Raw genomic sequence first — 12,598 nt, forward strand, 5'->3', positions numbered from 1 at the left:
TAATATTAAAAATATGTTTTGCCCAAGTGGTCCTTGCCAGCAACTCATGGAATTTAAAAAAAATTCAACAAAGCAATTATTTACAAATGTGAAGACTAAAGTTAGACGTTGTATTTTACAGCAACTAAATTTTAGCTCAGGACTCTGGGCCACTTTGGTCTGGACCCAGCTTGATCTCAAGTTTAGAAGTATTTTCTCTGAACATTACATCTTTGTATGAATGATGCCAGATAGGCCCACAAGAATGCTAACCTCAAAATCCCCAGTTTATTGCTGGTAATAACCATGAGTGAAGATTGCTGAGGAACAGCCTGACTGGGGATGTAATCAGTGGAGCATGAGTCTGCACTTCTTCCACTTTCTACAGGAGCATCCTGGAATCCAGGATAGCAGATCAGCGCATGTACTGTTCAGTCAGGTTGGTAGGACAGTGGTTTTCACTCCTGGTTTAATTTGAGATGCTGGGTAAAAGGTAGGCATTTTTGAATGGTTACCATTTAGGCCAATCCATTGGTGGCTGCGAAAGACAGGGCTTACTCCTCATGCTTATGGAAGAGAACTTTGTTTTTCTAATGCTCACTATTTCTCGATATTTTGTTGACAGAGATGTACAAAATACAGCCCATTTATGCCTTGTTTATTCTTTACCTTTTACACATCTTAAGAAGACATTATAGAGAATTGTCTCCAGTGAGAAAGTTGAGTCTCCAGTGAGAAATTTACCCACTTTGTAGCTTCCTGATCTATTTTGTGCATGGCACGTCACTAATTATGGCTTTGCAAGTTTCTGGCAGGAAGTGAGTGTGCAATAGACAATGTCAAAGATTGATTGAAAGATTAATCAAGAGTAAAGGTATGAGAGGAAGTGAGCGAGAAATGTAAACCCAGATAGCAAGTGTTTTATAGGTATTTAAAAAAGAAAAGAATAAGTAAAGTGGGTGTTGATCTTCTCAGGAGTGAGAATGAAGTTTCACTTGTAGATAATGAGGACATGAAGGATGGAATATACAAATACTTTGCAGCTACCTTCATGGGAGAGGATATAGACAACATTCCAGTAATAGCTGTAAATCAGGAAATGGAAAAGACAGAGAATTTAATGAGATTACATTTGCTAGGGAGATAGTAAACTGATGGAATTGTGGCTGACAAGACTCCAGGTCAATTTGTCAATTTATTCTAGGGTTATAAAAGAGATTGCTAATGAGGTAGAAGATACATTGGATTTCAGTTTCCAAAAGGTGTTAGATTTTGGAAGTAGCAAATATAACTCCTCTGTTCAAGAAGCAAGGCAGAAAACAGGGACAGTCGGCCAGTTAGATCGACATCTACTTTGCAGAAGGTGTTAGAATCGATCATTGAGACAGTAATAGCTGGCCATTTAGGAAACTTCAAGACAATTGGGATAAGTCAGCATGATTTTGTGAAAGAAAAATCCTGTATAACCTATTTAATGGAATTTTTTGAAGGAGTAACATTCGCTGTGGATAAAGGGGATGTACTGTAGACATACTGTACTTGGATTTCCTGAAGATATTTAACAAAAAGTGCCACAGAAAAGATATTGTGCAAAGTAGAAGATCATGGTGCAGGGACTAACATATTAGCATGAATACAAGATTGGGTGGCTGACAAAAGAGGGAGTATGCATCAATAGGCCTTTTTCTGAGCAGGAGGAGGTAATAAGAATAGTACCCCCTGGATCTGAGCTGAGCCCTTAGCTTTTTACAATCTACATCAATTGCTTAGATAATGGACCAAAGACGTGGTGATGAAATTTTCAGACTGTACAAAGATAAGTAGGAAAGTATGTTGTGAAGAGGACATAAGGGAAGATACAGATGGATACGGAGAGGTTGAGCGAGTTGGCAAAAATTTGGCATATGGACTACAATACTGAAAAATGTGATGTTCACTTTGGCAGCAAGGGTTAAAAAAAATAACTTAAACAGAGAACACCCGCAGAATTCTGAGATGTAAAGGGTTCCAGGTGTTCTAGAGCATGAGTCACAAAAGTTCGTATGCAGGTACAGCAAGTAGTTAAGAAGGTCATTATAAAGATATTGTGTTTCAGTTGTACAGGGTGCTGGTGAGACCAAATTTCAAATACTGTGCACGGTTTGAGTCTCGTTATTTAAGGAAAGATATAAATACATTGGAGAAGATTTACTGTATTGACACCTGACATGAGAGGGTTGTCTGATGAAGTAAAGCTTGGTCGGATTGGACTGGTTTCTCCTGGATTTTAGGAGAGTGAGGGGTGACCAAATTGAAGTTTATAAAGTGACAAGCTGGATGTAGAAATGATGTTTCCTGTTGTGGGTGAGTCCAGAACTAGAAGGAACTAATCAAATATTAATCATCCTCATTTTAGTACAGAGAGGAGGAAAATTGTTTTTCTGTCAGAGAGTTATGTGAGTTTGGAAAGTTTTGCATCAGAAGGGGATAGAGGTGGGAACTTTGAATATTCTTCAGACAGAGGTAGATGGATTCTTGTTAGGCAAAGACACCAGAGTTTATTGGTGATAGATGAGAATGTGGAATTCAAAATACAAACAAATTAGTCATGATCTGACTGAATGAAGGAGCAAGCTTGAGGGGCCGAAGGTTGTTAATTCACATGTTTGTTTGGATGCACAACAGGCCAGGATTAGAGGACAGCATATATTCCGGCGGCTTGTGAGGTTGGACCAAGTTAGAGTGTTGGGAGGGGAAGGACATTGGGGAATTTGAAACAAAGGATGTGAATTTTAAAATCAAAACGTTTCCTGACACAGAACCAACATAGGTCAGTGAGAACAGGATAAAGGTGGAACAGTATTTACTGCACATTAAGACATTGCCAGCAGAGGATTGGCTGACTTCAAGCTCTTGGAGAGTAGAATGTGGTAGAAACAGCTGACAGTACATTGGAATAGTGGCAGTTAGAGTTGGCAAAAGCATGGATGTAGGTTTCCATACCTGATGAGCTGAGATAGAGGAGAAGTTGAGTGATGTTATGGAAAAGGGTAAAGGCTGTCTTAGAGATGACATAAATGCGAGTTCAGAAAATTATTTCAGGATCAAGTATGACAACAAACTAGTGAACATGTTGGTTGAATCTCAAACTGTTGACTGGAGAGAGATGTAGTTGGTAGCTAGGGAAGTTTGAGAGAAAACTGAAAACAATGGCTTCACTATCGTGGAAAATCCTACTCATTTAGTAGTAGATGTTAGATAAATAATAATAGTGGAGGTGTCAAGTAAGGTGGTGGAGTGATAGAGCTGAGTGCCATCAGTGCTGCACTTTCAGGTGATATCACTGAAGGGCAGCGTGTAGATGAGCAATAGGATGGGGGCAAATCTTAGATCCTTGGGAGATACCAGAGGTGGCATTGCAAGAGCAGGAAGAGAAGCCTTTAATTGTAGCAAGAAATTTTTGCATAAATAAATCAGAATGGAAGAAAAAGAGAGCAGTCCCAGCTGGATGACTGTTCATAGGCATTTTAAATGACCCTGCCACCAGATGTGGTGGTGTTTTGAAGTGGCTAGAGATTGTCTTTGGGTAACATTGCCTAATTCTTTGTTACTGTACAATAGTTTGATAAGTCATTTTCAATTGTTTTCATGTCATCTTGGTAACTAGGTCTATGCAACATTGAGGCAGCACAGATTGTCTATCTGCTGTCTTTTCAATGAAACGTTCTGCTGGGCTCACATCTATTCTCGTTGAAAGCTTGCATTGAAGTATTTATTTAAAGAGGAGGCAGGAATTGTCCTTGTCAACTTTCACCTCCTCATAAAAGAAGCTGAAACAAATCGGCTTATCATCTCTTTCAATGTCTCTTTGGGAGCTTGTAATTGTCTGCTTGCTTTGGTTATACAACTACAATGACTGCACTTCAAAAAATAATTCTTGAATTTTATGGGTTTTTGAAATAACTCCACAGAGGCCTGTCACTAAGTCACTCTTTATTTACACATGCAAAGTCCTTGACACTGATTCAGCCTCAGAACTAGCTCTCAAAGTGTCAGAATGTTTGACATTCCTGTTTCTATCTGTCAGCCAGGGCTCCCAGTTGGACCAGATTAACAGCCCCAATCAGGGAACTCATATTCTATGCGGTCCACTTGGCTGACCTCATTACAGTCACTATAGTTTTGAGATGTCTTAAGAAGCTGAAAGGTATTATATGAAGGCAAGTTTTTTTCTTTCTATATTACCTGTCCAAATTTCATAACTGGAACTTTGGATGCTGCTGCATTTCTCACCGAATGCAAGGACAGAGATGTTGTATCTTTGGCTACAGTGGAGATCTGAGATGAAACAGTTTGTTTCAGATGTACTGCAGGTGGCTATGTGTCCATCACTTCCCTCGGCTGTTGCAGTGTATGACACTGTGAGATTGCTTGGCTCCCACGTTACAGAGGCTGTGACAGTGTCAATATCAGCTTGTACATTCTGAGGGGGGCAGGGTGCTTTTGGGAGGAGGACAAAAAGTTACAGTTTAGTGATGTCAGCATTTGATTTACTTTCTTTGTTGGCAACATCTGAGAATAAATACTTAATGAAGAAATCCTTGAAAGCCATGTAATAGCTAGATTACCATTTAGAAACATGGAAATGTAATTTCTAAGTTAGATCTTATTCCATGTGTTGAGTGTTGGAATTTGTTCAGAAAATCAAGGAGGAAGTACACCTGAAATAATATTCTGATGTTGATACTGTTTTCAATAGAGTAAATGAAATCAATTGGGCTGCCCATCCTTAGTTAACATTTAGCAAATGGAAGATCTCTTGCACTTATTTTGATTGCATGTGATGGTGGTTAAATGCATTATTTCAAATCAGTAAAACATTTACAAAATGTTACAATAAGAATGACACACAAGAGAGGGTGTTGGGTGCAACACCTATGAACCCTCTTGCCAAAGAACTTAACCATCTGGTGAATTATTTCAGGATCCTTCCTGGTGGATCTCTTCGAATACTGACCACTTTTTGGATAAAGATGTGTTTCCAAAAGTAATTCTCAACTTAACTTTTATTCATTCATAATTACTTGGAGGTACGTTTATCACAATATTGCACAAGTGAAAGGAGATCAGGAGGACAAGCAGCCAATACAGCCAATGGCCACTTATATGCCACAGAAATAAAATCAGCTCTAGCTCTAAAGCAGTGTGAATGGGTATTCAGAGTCTTCACTGGTTAGTGTGTCCTGTGAAAATAATTTATGATTTCTCATGAATTATGGCCTGGATTGCATTGCCTACAAGGACGGTGGAAGCAGACTCAACAAAAACTTGTAAAAGGGAATTGAGTAAAGAAGGGGTACGATTTATAGAGCTGTGTGGAAGATGCAAATAGGAAAGGTCTTTCAAAACGTGCCAGACCAAAGATGATGTCTTCTATACTGTGCCATTCTATCCACTAGTGCCCTGAAAAATGTACACTGAATGCTGCTAATTTTAAATGACTGAGTTGAGCTGATGAGATTACCAATGGCGTTTTCAGTCAGGCCTCTAATCAACAGTGCAATGCCATATGAAAGCACTATTACTGGAACAATAAAGGGTAGACATGAGCAGGAGCTGCAACTTGTCAAGCCACATAGTGGTGTTAAATGTGGTTAGAAAAAGATTTCCCAATCATAGATTGATACAGCAATGAAGGAAGCCATTAGTGTTATCCTGCCTGTGTCTGGTAGAGATACAAACAAACCCCACAACGCTGCTCTTTCTCTATAGCCTAAAAAGGTTTTCTGTTTCCAATACAGGTTTTTTCTCCAACCTGTGTCCTCCAGTTACTAATTTTCTATCACAGGAAAACGTTTATGATAAATCTGCCCATCCACATCACAAATGACCACAAATAATTCAGTTAAGTTTAATCTTAAATTTAAATTTCTTTAAGGAGATCAATCCTACCTTCCTCAGTCTCTCCAGATAATTGAAGTTCCTCTACTCTGGTAAAATTCTGGCATTATTTATTCATTTGCTGAGGTTATTGTTGGTTCGGCCAGCATTTATTACTTATCCCTAATTGCCCTTGAGAAGGTGATGATGATCTGCAATCCTGAACCAGTGCAGTCCATTTGATGTAGGTTCACCCACAATTCCAGGATTCTAACCCAATAACACTGAAGGAATGGTGAGTGACTTGGAGGGAAACTTGCAGCTGGTGATGCTCTCATGTATTTGTTGCCCTTGTCTTCTGGCTGATACTGGTCATGGGTTCGAAAGGTGCTGTCAAAGAGACTTCAGGTGAACACCTCTAGTACATCTCGGGGATGATACACACTGCTGCTACTGGTGGTAGAGGAACTGATGTTTGTGGATATGGTTCTAATCTAGCGGACAACTTTGTCCTGAATGGTGTCAAGTTTCTTGAGTGCTGTTGGAGCTGCACTCATCCGTGCAAGTGAGGGGTATTCCATTACACTCCTAACTTGTACTTTGTAGATGGTGAACAGACTTTGAAAATCAGGAGGTGAGTTACTTGCAATAGGATTCATTGCTTATGACATGTTCTTGGAGCCACCGTATTTATATGGCTAGTCCTGTTGAGTTTCTGGTCAATAGTAACCTCAGGATGTTAATAATGGTAGATTCAACAATAGTAATGCCAGTGATTAGATTCCTTCTTGGTGGGATTCAAATTTGGGTCTGTGGGATGTTACTGGATTACTAGTCCAGTGACAATACCACTATGTCACTGCTTCCCTCTTAATGTTTTGCACCACTCAAAGACCATGACATCCTTAACAAAGTGTGGTACCCAGAATAGAACACACAGTCCAGATGAGAACTAATTAGTGTCTAGATGGGTTTAGCACCCAATTGTTGCTATAAACACCATTACTTCTAAAAATAACAAAAGTCACATATGCTTTTCTCCCCTCAACCTGCCCAACCTAAAAGGTTTGTGAACATAAATTTCCAGTTGTTTGTAAATCCTCTTCTCGACCTCGGATCTTGGTCTAGTCTTTCTGAATGGTAGCTGATAGCATGGTTCAGAGTCGATTGGTTTTAAATTAATGATCACATCAGTGAAGAAAATATATAAGTAGGTCTAAGCTCAATCATTGCTCCACTAATTGTAGATCCTTTACAAATGTCTCTTTTAGTTACCTGATTCAATTGTGACAAAATGACTTTCAGCAGAGTCACAATAGTCATCATGTGCATGGACTGTGATGGTGTAAGTCTCTCCACAGTTTAGCTCAGTGATATCACACATTGTTTGAGTAACGCTGCATTGTTGGACATTGCTCCCTTCTGCAATTGCAATGTATGAAATTGCACCTTCACTTAACTCCCATGAGACTGACGTATATCCAGCATCACAGTTCATATGAGCATCAACATTCTGTGGGATACATGGCACTGCAAAACAAACATTTGTAAATATTACCTACTGGAAAAATAGTAAGTCACATGATCTGGAATACAGAAGAAACATTGCTAAGAACACAGAACTGACTGACATATGAGTGATTGAAGTGAATAATATTGATGCATTAAAGAGGAAATTAGAAAGGCATACGATGCATACAGAACAGAAAGTTATACTTACAGATCAGATATGATAGGAGTAGACTTAAGTGGAGTATTAATGCTGGCATGGATTGTTTGTATTCTCTAACTGTCCAATGAAATGACTTTCTATAAAGTATAAAAGTGACAATGTCCCAAAGCCATACATTGAAGAACTTCTTATTTGAAATTACCTGTTTTAACTGTAACAGCGGAGCTTTGAGAGCTGTTACACTCCATGCGGATTGCCTGTACAGTTATATAGTAGCTCAATCCACAATACACATCGAAGATCTCACATTCAGTCTCTGTTGTATAGCATGACGCCCAATGGTTATTGTTTCCTTGTGCTGTTACAAGGTAGGACTCTGTACCATTGCTGGGATCCCAAAACACTGACACATTATTACTTTCACAATTGATGTGAGCAACTACATTCTGTGGCACACAAGGCACTGCAGAAAAACAAAGCAGAACTCAAACTATTTTAGATTTAATCCACTTGTACAGGTCTGAAACAGCAGTACAGTTCATTAAGTGCAGATCGAGGATCTTGGATTAGTATATGACTGAAACAATAGCTGAATAGATGACTTTGTAACTAGAATTAAAGATAGCCAATATACAAGATACGAAATTATGTTTATTAATATTTACTTTGATTGTTAATTCTTAATCTTCAGTGCTCTAGGGACTTTATTCTGTTTTTTTTGTAAAAAGCATACCAAAGTTTTACCTGTTTGAATTTCAAAAGATGGACTTGGTAAACTGGTACAGATCCCATCCATTGCTAATATCGTTATATTGTATATCTGACCACATGGGAGGTCTACAATCTCACACTCTAGTTCTTCTGTTGTGTTGCATGAATACCTGTCCCCTTCCATTCCTTCTGCAATTGCAATGTAGCTCACTGCACCATCACTCTGCTCCCACGATACCGATGTTGTGTGTGTTGCACATTCCAAAGAAGCGCTTACAGTCTGGGGACTGCAAGGGGCTAAAGATTATCAGAGAATGGACAAAGGCGGAATTAGCTTTTACTTAAATTTAACATTGTCCATCTAAAAATAGCATTTTTAAAATGACGTCTAAGAGTAATTCCTTCTATTGACATGAAAACTGACCAAACACAGGAATAGTGCAACATTAAAAACTTAGTATCTTGGAAATTATTCTAACCTCCCACAATCCCTGCTAATAGATGGCAATAACTTTATATTGGCGTCTATGGACCTAGGAAATGGTTAACAGTGATCATCAGTCCACTGTAACACAAGGGCAAGATGTTGGTGGGACCACACCTGGAGTTGTGTACTGAGTTTAGTCTCTGTATTTAATAAAGGATAATTGGCATTGGAGGCAGATCAAAAGAGGTTCATTAGGTTGATTCCTGTGACGAAGGGATGGCTAAATGGAGAATGGCTAAAAAGGTTGAGCCCCTGCTCTATAGCATGTTTTGTAGCAGTTAATCCCATTGGAGAGCGCTAAGTGGGGAGCCCATTACATTTCCAGTTACACCTCAATAGAGACTATGGTGGGATGCCTGTGGGCGATCTTCCCTGGTGGCATCACCATTCAAAAGAGCTACTGGCTTCTGCTTTATTTCGGTAGGCGGGACTTTTGCCCCCGGAGGTTCTAATCGAGCAGCAAGGCCTCGGTTGTACAGCATTAACCATGACACCTTTCATTTCTCATTTTTCAAAAAATGATTCACAATTGTGGATATCACTGGACAGGCCAGCATTTATTGCACATCCTAACTGTTCTTAAGAAGATGATGGTGAGCTGCCCTCTTGAAACACTGCAGTCCTTACGGTGCAGATAGACTCACAATACTGTTAGGAAGGGAGTTCCAGGTGTTTTACCCAGAACCACTAAAGGAATGACAATATACTTGCAGATCAGATTGACTGTGACTTGAATGAGTACTTGCAGGTGGTGGTGTTCCCATGTACCTGCTGCCCTTGTCTTTCTAGATGGTAGTGGTTGTGGGTTTGGAAGGTTCTGTCTAAAGAGCCTTGGTGAGTTGCTGCAGCGCAGCTTGTAGATGGTATAAGTGGTAGTGGAGAGAATGAATGTTGAAGGTGTTAGATAAGGCTTTGTTCTGATGTATTGAACATCTTGAGTGTTGTTGGAGCAGCAATTATCCAAAATAGTAGAGAGTATTTTATCACACTCCTGCCTTGCAATCTGTGGACAGGATTTGGGGAGTCAGGAGGTGAGTTACTCACCACAGAATTCTCAGCCTCTTAACTGTCCTTGTAGCCACAATAATTATATTACTGATCAAATTGCATTTTTGTTCAGTGGTATCCCTCAGGACGTTGACTATCAAAGGGAAATGATTGGATTCTCTATTGCTAGAGATGGATGCCATCTGACACTTGTGAAACACAAATAATACTTGCCAAGTATAAGACCAAACCTAGATGTTGTCCAGGTCCTGATGCATTTTGATATTGACTGGTTCAGTAGCTGAGGAGTCATGAATGGTGCTGAATATTGTGTGATAAAACCTTAGGATACAGGAGCAGTAGTAGGCCATTCAACTCATTGAGTTTGCTCTGCCATTCAATGAAATCATTGTTGATCTTAAAATCTTTGGTCCCATTTTTCTACTTTTTCTCTATAACTCCTGATTCCCTTATTGTTCAAAACTCTGTCTATCTCAACCTCGAATATACTTAATGACTCAGACTCTACAGCCCGCTGCAGTAAAGAAGTCAACAGATTCCACAAGGGAAGACAACCTTTCTGCATTTAGCCTCTCAAGCCTCCTAAGAATATTTTATGTTTCAATAAGTTTGCCTCTCATTCTTCTAAACACCAACAAATACAGGTCCAATCTACTTAACCTCTCCTCATAAGACAGTTCCTCCATACTTGATATTAGCCTAGTAAACTTTCTCTGGAATGCATCCAATGCCAGTGAATCTTTCCTTAGATAAAGGTCCCAAAACTGATCACACTATTCTAGCTGTGGTCTGATTTATATAGTTCTAGCAAATCTTCCCTACTTTTATACTCCATCCCCTTTTGAAATAAAGGTCAACATTCCATTTGTCTTCCCTATTATGTACTGAATTTGGATGCTAGCTTTTTGAGTTTTATGCACAGGAACTCCCAAATCCCTGTCCTGTAGCTTTCTGTAGTCTTTCCCCATTTAACTAATATTGAGTTCCTCTATACTTCCTGACAAAGTGCATAACCTCACATGTTTTTACATTACATTCCATCTGCCAGGTTTTTGGATTAGAAGTAGAATTAACTTTATTACCACATGCACTCGAGTGAGTAGGGTGAAAAGTGTGCAAGTCGCCACAGTGCCATATAATTGTAGCACCATCTTTGGTGCAAAAGTCCCTAAGATATAGCTTTTTCAGTTACTGTTCATGGAAAAATAGAGAAGTAAGACAAAATGTCCAACATTGCTGATTCAGGAATAAATTGTAAAATGGACAAAAAAAGGACAGAGAAATAGTCTTCTGTCCCAGTCTATGTTGACATCTCGAAATCCTGAGACCGGAGGTTCACATTGAGACAATGCCAGGCTGAGAGACAGTCATGTACTGCCTGAAAATCACCATGCTGGGCCACTGGAGATCGCTGCGCCAGGCCGAGAGGGATGCCATGCTGGACCAAGAGGCCGTCTATAAGACCATAAGATCATTAGAAATAGGAGTGGAAGTAAGGCCATTCGGCACATCGAGTCCACTCCGCCATTCAGTCTAGTCGGGTTTGTGGTGAGGCCAGGAGTTCTGAGGCAGCTAGGTCGGAGGTCACAAAGTCGGAAGACACGGGTTCTGAGGCTGCAAGTTACTGAGGCACTCACTTAATCTGTTTGATCAGCAATCGTCAGGAAACGTGATTGAAATAGCTAGAAATGGTTGGGCCAAGGACACTATCCTGAGGAACTCCCACACAGATGTCCCAAAACTGATATGACTGACCTCCAATAACAACAACAACAAGAATCATTTTCCTGTGCAATTGATATGATTCCAATCAGTGGAGAATTTTCTCTGATTCTCATTGACACCAGTTTTGCTTGGGCTTCTTAATGCCACACTAGATCAAATGCTACCTTGATGTCAAGTGGAGTTACTCTCTCTTGCCCTCTTGAATTTAACTCCATTTTTGGACTAAGGCTATAAAGAGATCTGGAACTGAGTGCGCCCAACCTGAGCTTCAATGAGGCAGTCATTATTGAGGAAATGCCACTTGGTAGTACTATTGTTGGCTCCTTTCATCACTTTGCTGATGATTGAGAGTAGACTGATGGGGTGGAGATTATCCCAGCTGGATTGAGTCATAGAGAGTCATAGAGTCATATAGCACAGAGACATGCCCTTTAGCCCAAACTGGTCCATGCTGACCAAAATGTCTATCCATGTTAACCCTATTTCCCTGCACTTGGCCCATATCCTTTAAACCTTTCCTATCCATGTATTTGTCCAAATGCCTTTTGAATGTTGTTAATGTACCCACTCAAACACTTTCGCTAGCAGCTCATTCCATATGTGTATCACCTTCTGTGTAAAAAACGTTGCCCCTCAGGTTCCCTTTTATTCTTTCCCCTCTCACCTTAAACTGATGCCCTCTAGTCCTCGATTCCCCAAACCTGGGAAAAAGACAGAATGCATTCACTCTATCCACGCCACTAATGACCTTAAACACCTCTATAAGATCCCCCCACAGTCTCCTATGCTTTAAAGAAAAAAGTCCTAGGCTGTTCAGCCTCTCCCTATAACTCAGACTGTTGAGTCCAGGCAACGTCCTTGTAAATTTCTTCTGCACTCTTTCCAGTTTAATAACATTCTTCCAATAACAATGTGTCCAAAACTGAACACAGTACTCCAAGTGCAGCCTCACTAACATCCTGTACAACTGCAACATAACTTCCCAACTTCTACACGCAATGGCCCAACTTCTTCACTGCCCTGTCTACCTGTGACTCCATTTTCATAGAACTGTGAACCTGAACTTCCAGATCCCTCTCTTCCACTACACTCCTTAAGGCCCTACCATTCCGCATGAAACTCCTACCTGGATTTGACTTTCCAAATTGCAAGACCTC

General features: G+C 40.0%; 1 protein-coding gene across 3 annotated transcripts in view; it reads right to left on the reverse strand.

Moving 5' to 3' along the window:
* fndc7rs1 (fibronectin type III domain containing 7, related sequence 1) overlaps positions 1-12,598 on the reverse strand; it is a 136,020-nt gene that overhangs the window by 59,018 nt on the left and 64,404 nt on the right. For all 3 annotated transcript variants that reach the window (XM_087990794.1, XM_043700160.2, XM_087990793.1), the window contains 4 exons: positions 8,255-8,518; positions 7,713-7,973; positions 7,114-7,368; positions 4,204-4,458 (listed from right to left, as the gene is read on the reverse strand). In XM_087990794.1, coding sequence (XP_087846920.1) covers positions 4,204-4,458; positions 7,114-7,368; positions 7,713-7,973; positions 8,255-8,518 — 1,035 coding nt within the window. The remainder of the gene's footprint in view (positions 1-4,203; positions 4,459-7,113; positions 7,369-7,712; positions 7,974-8,254; positions 8,519-12,598) is intronic.

This window comes from Chiloscyllium plagiosum, unplaced genomic scaffold (genome assembly GCF_037043375.1).
Source record: "Chiloscyllium plagiosum isolate Xiang-an unplaced genomic scaffold, Cpla_swu_hap1 HiC_scaffold_9, whole genome shotgun sequence".
Taxonomy (NCBI): domain Eukaryota; kingdom Metazoa; phylum Chordata; class Chondrichthyes; order Orectolobiformes; family Hemiscylliidae; genus Chiloscyllium; species Chiloscyllium plagiosum.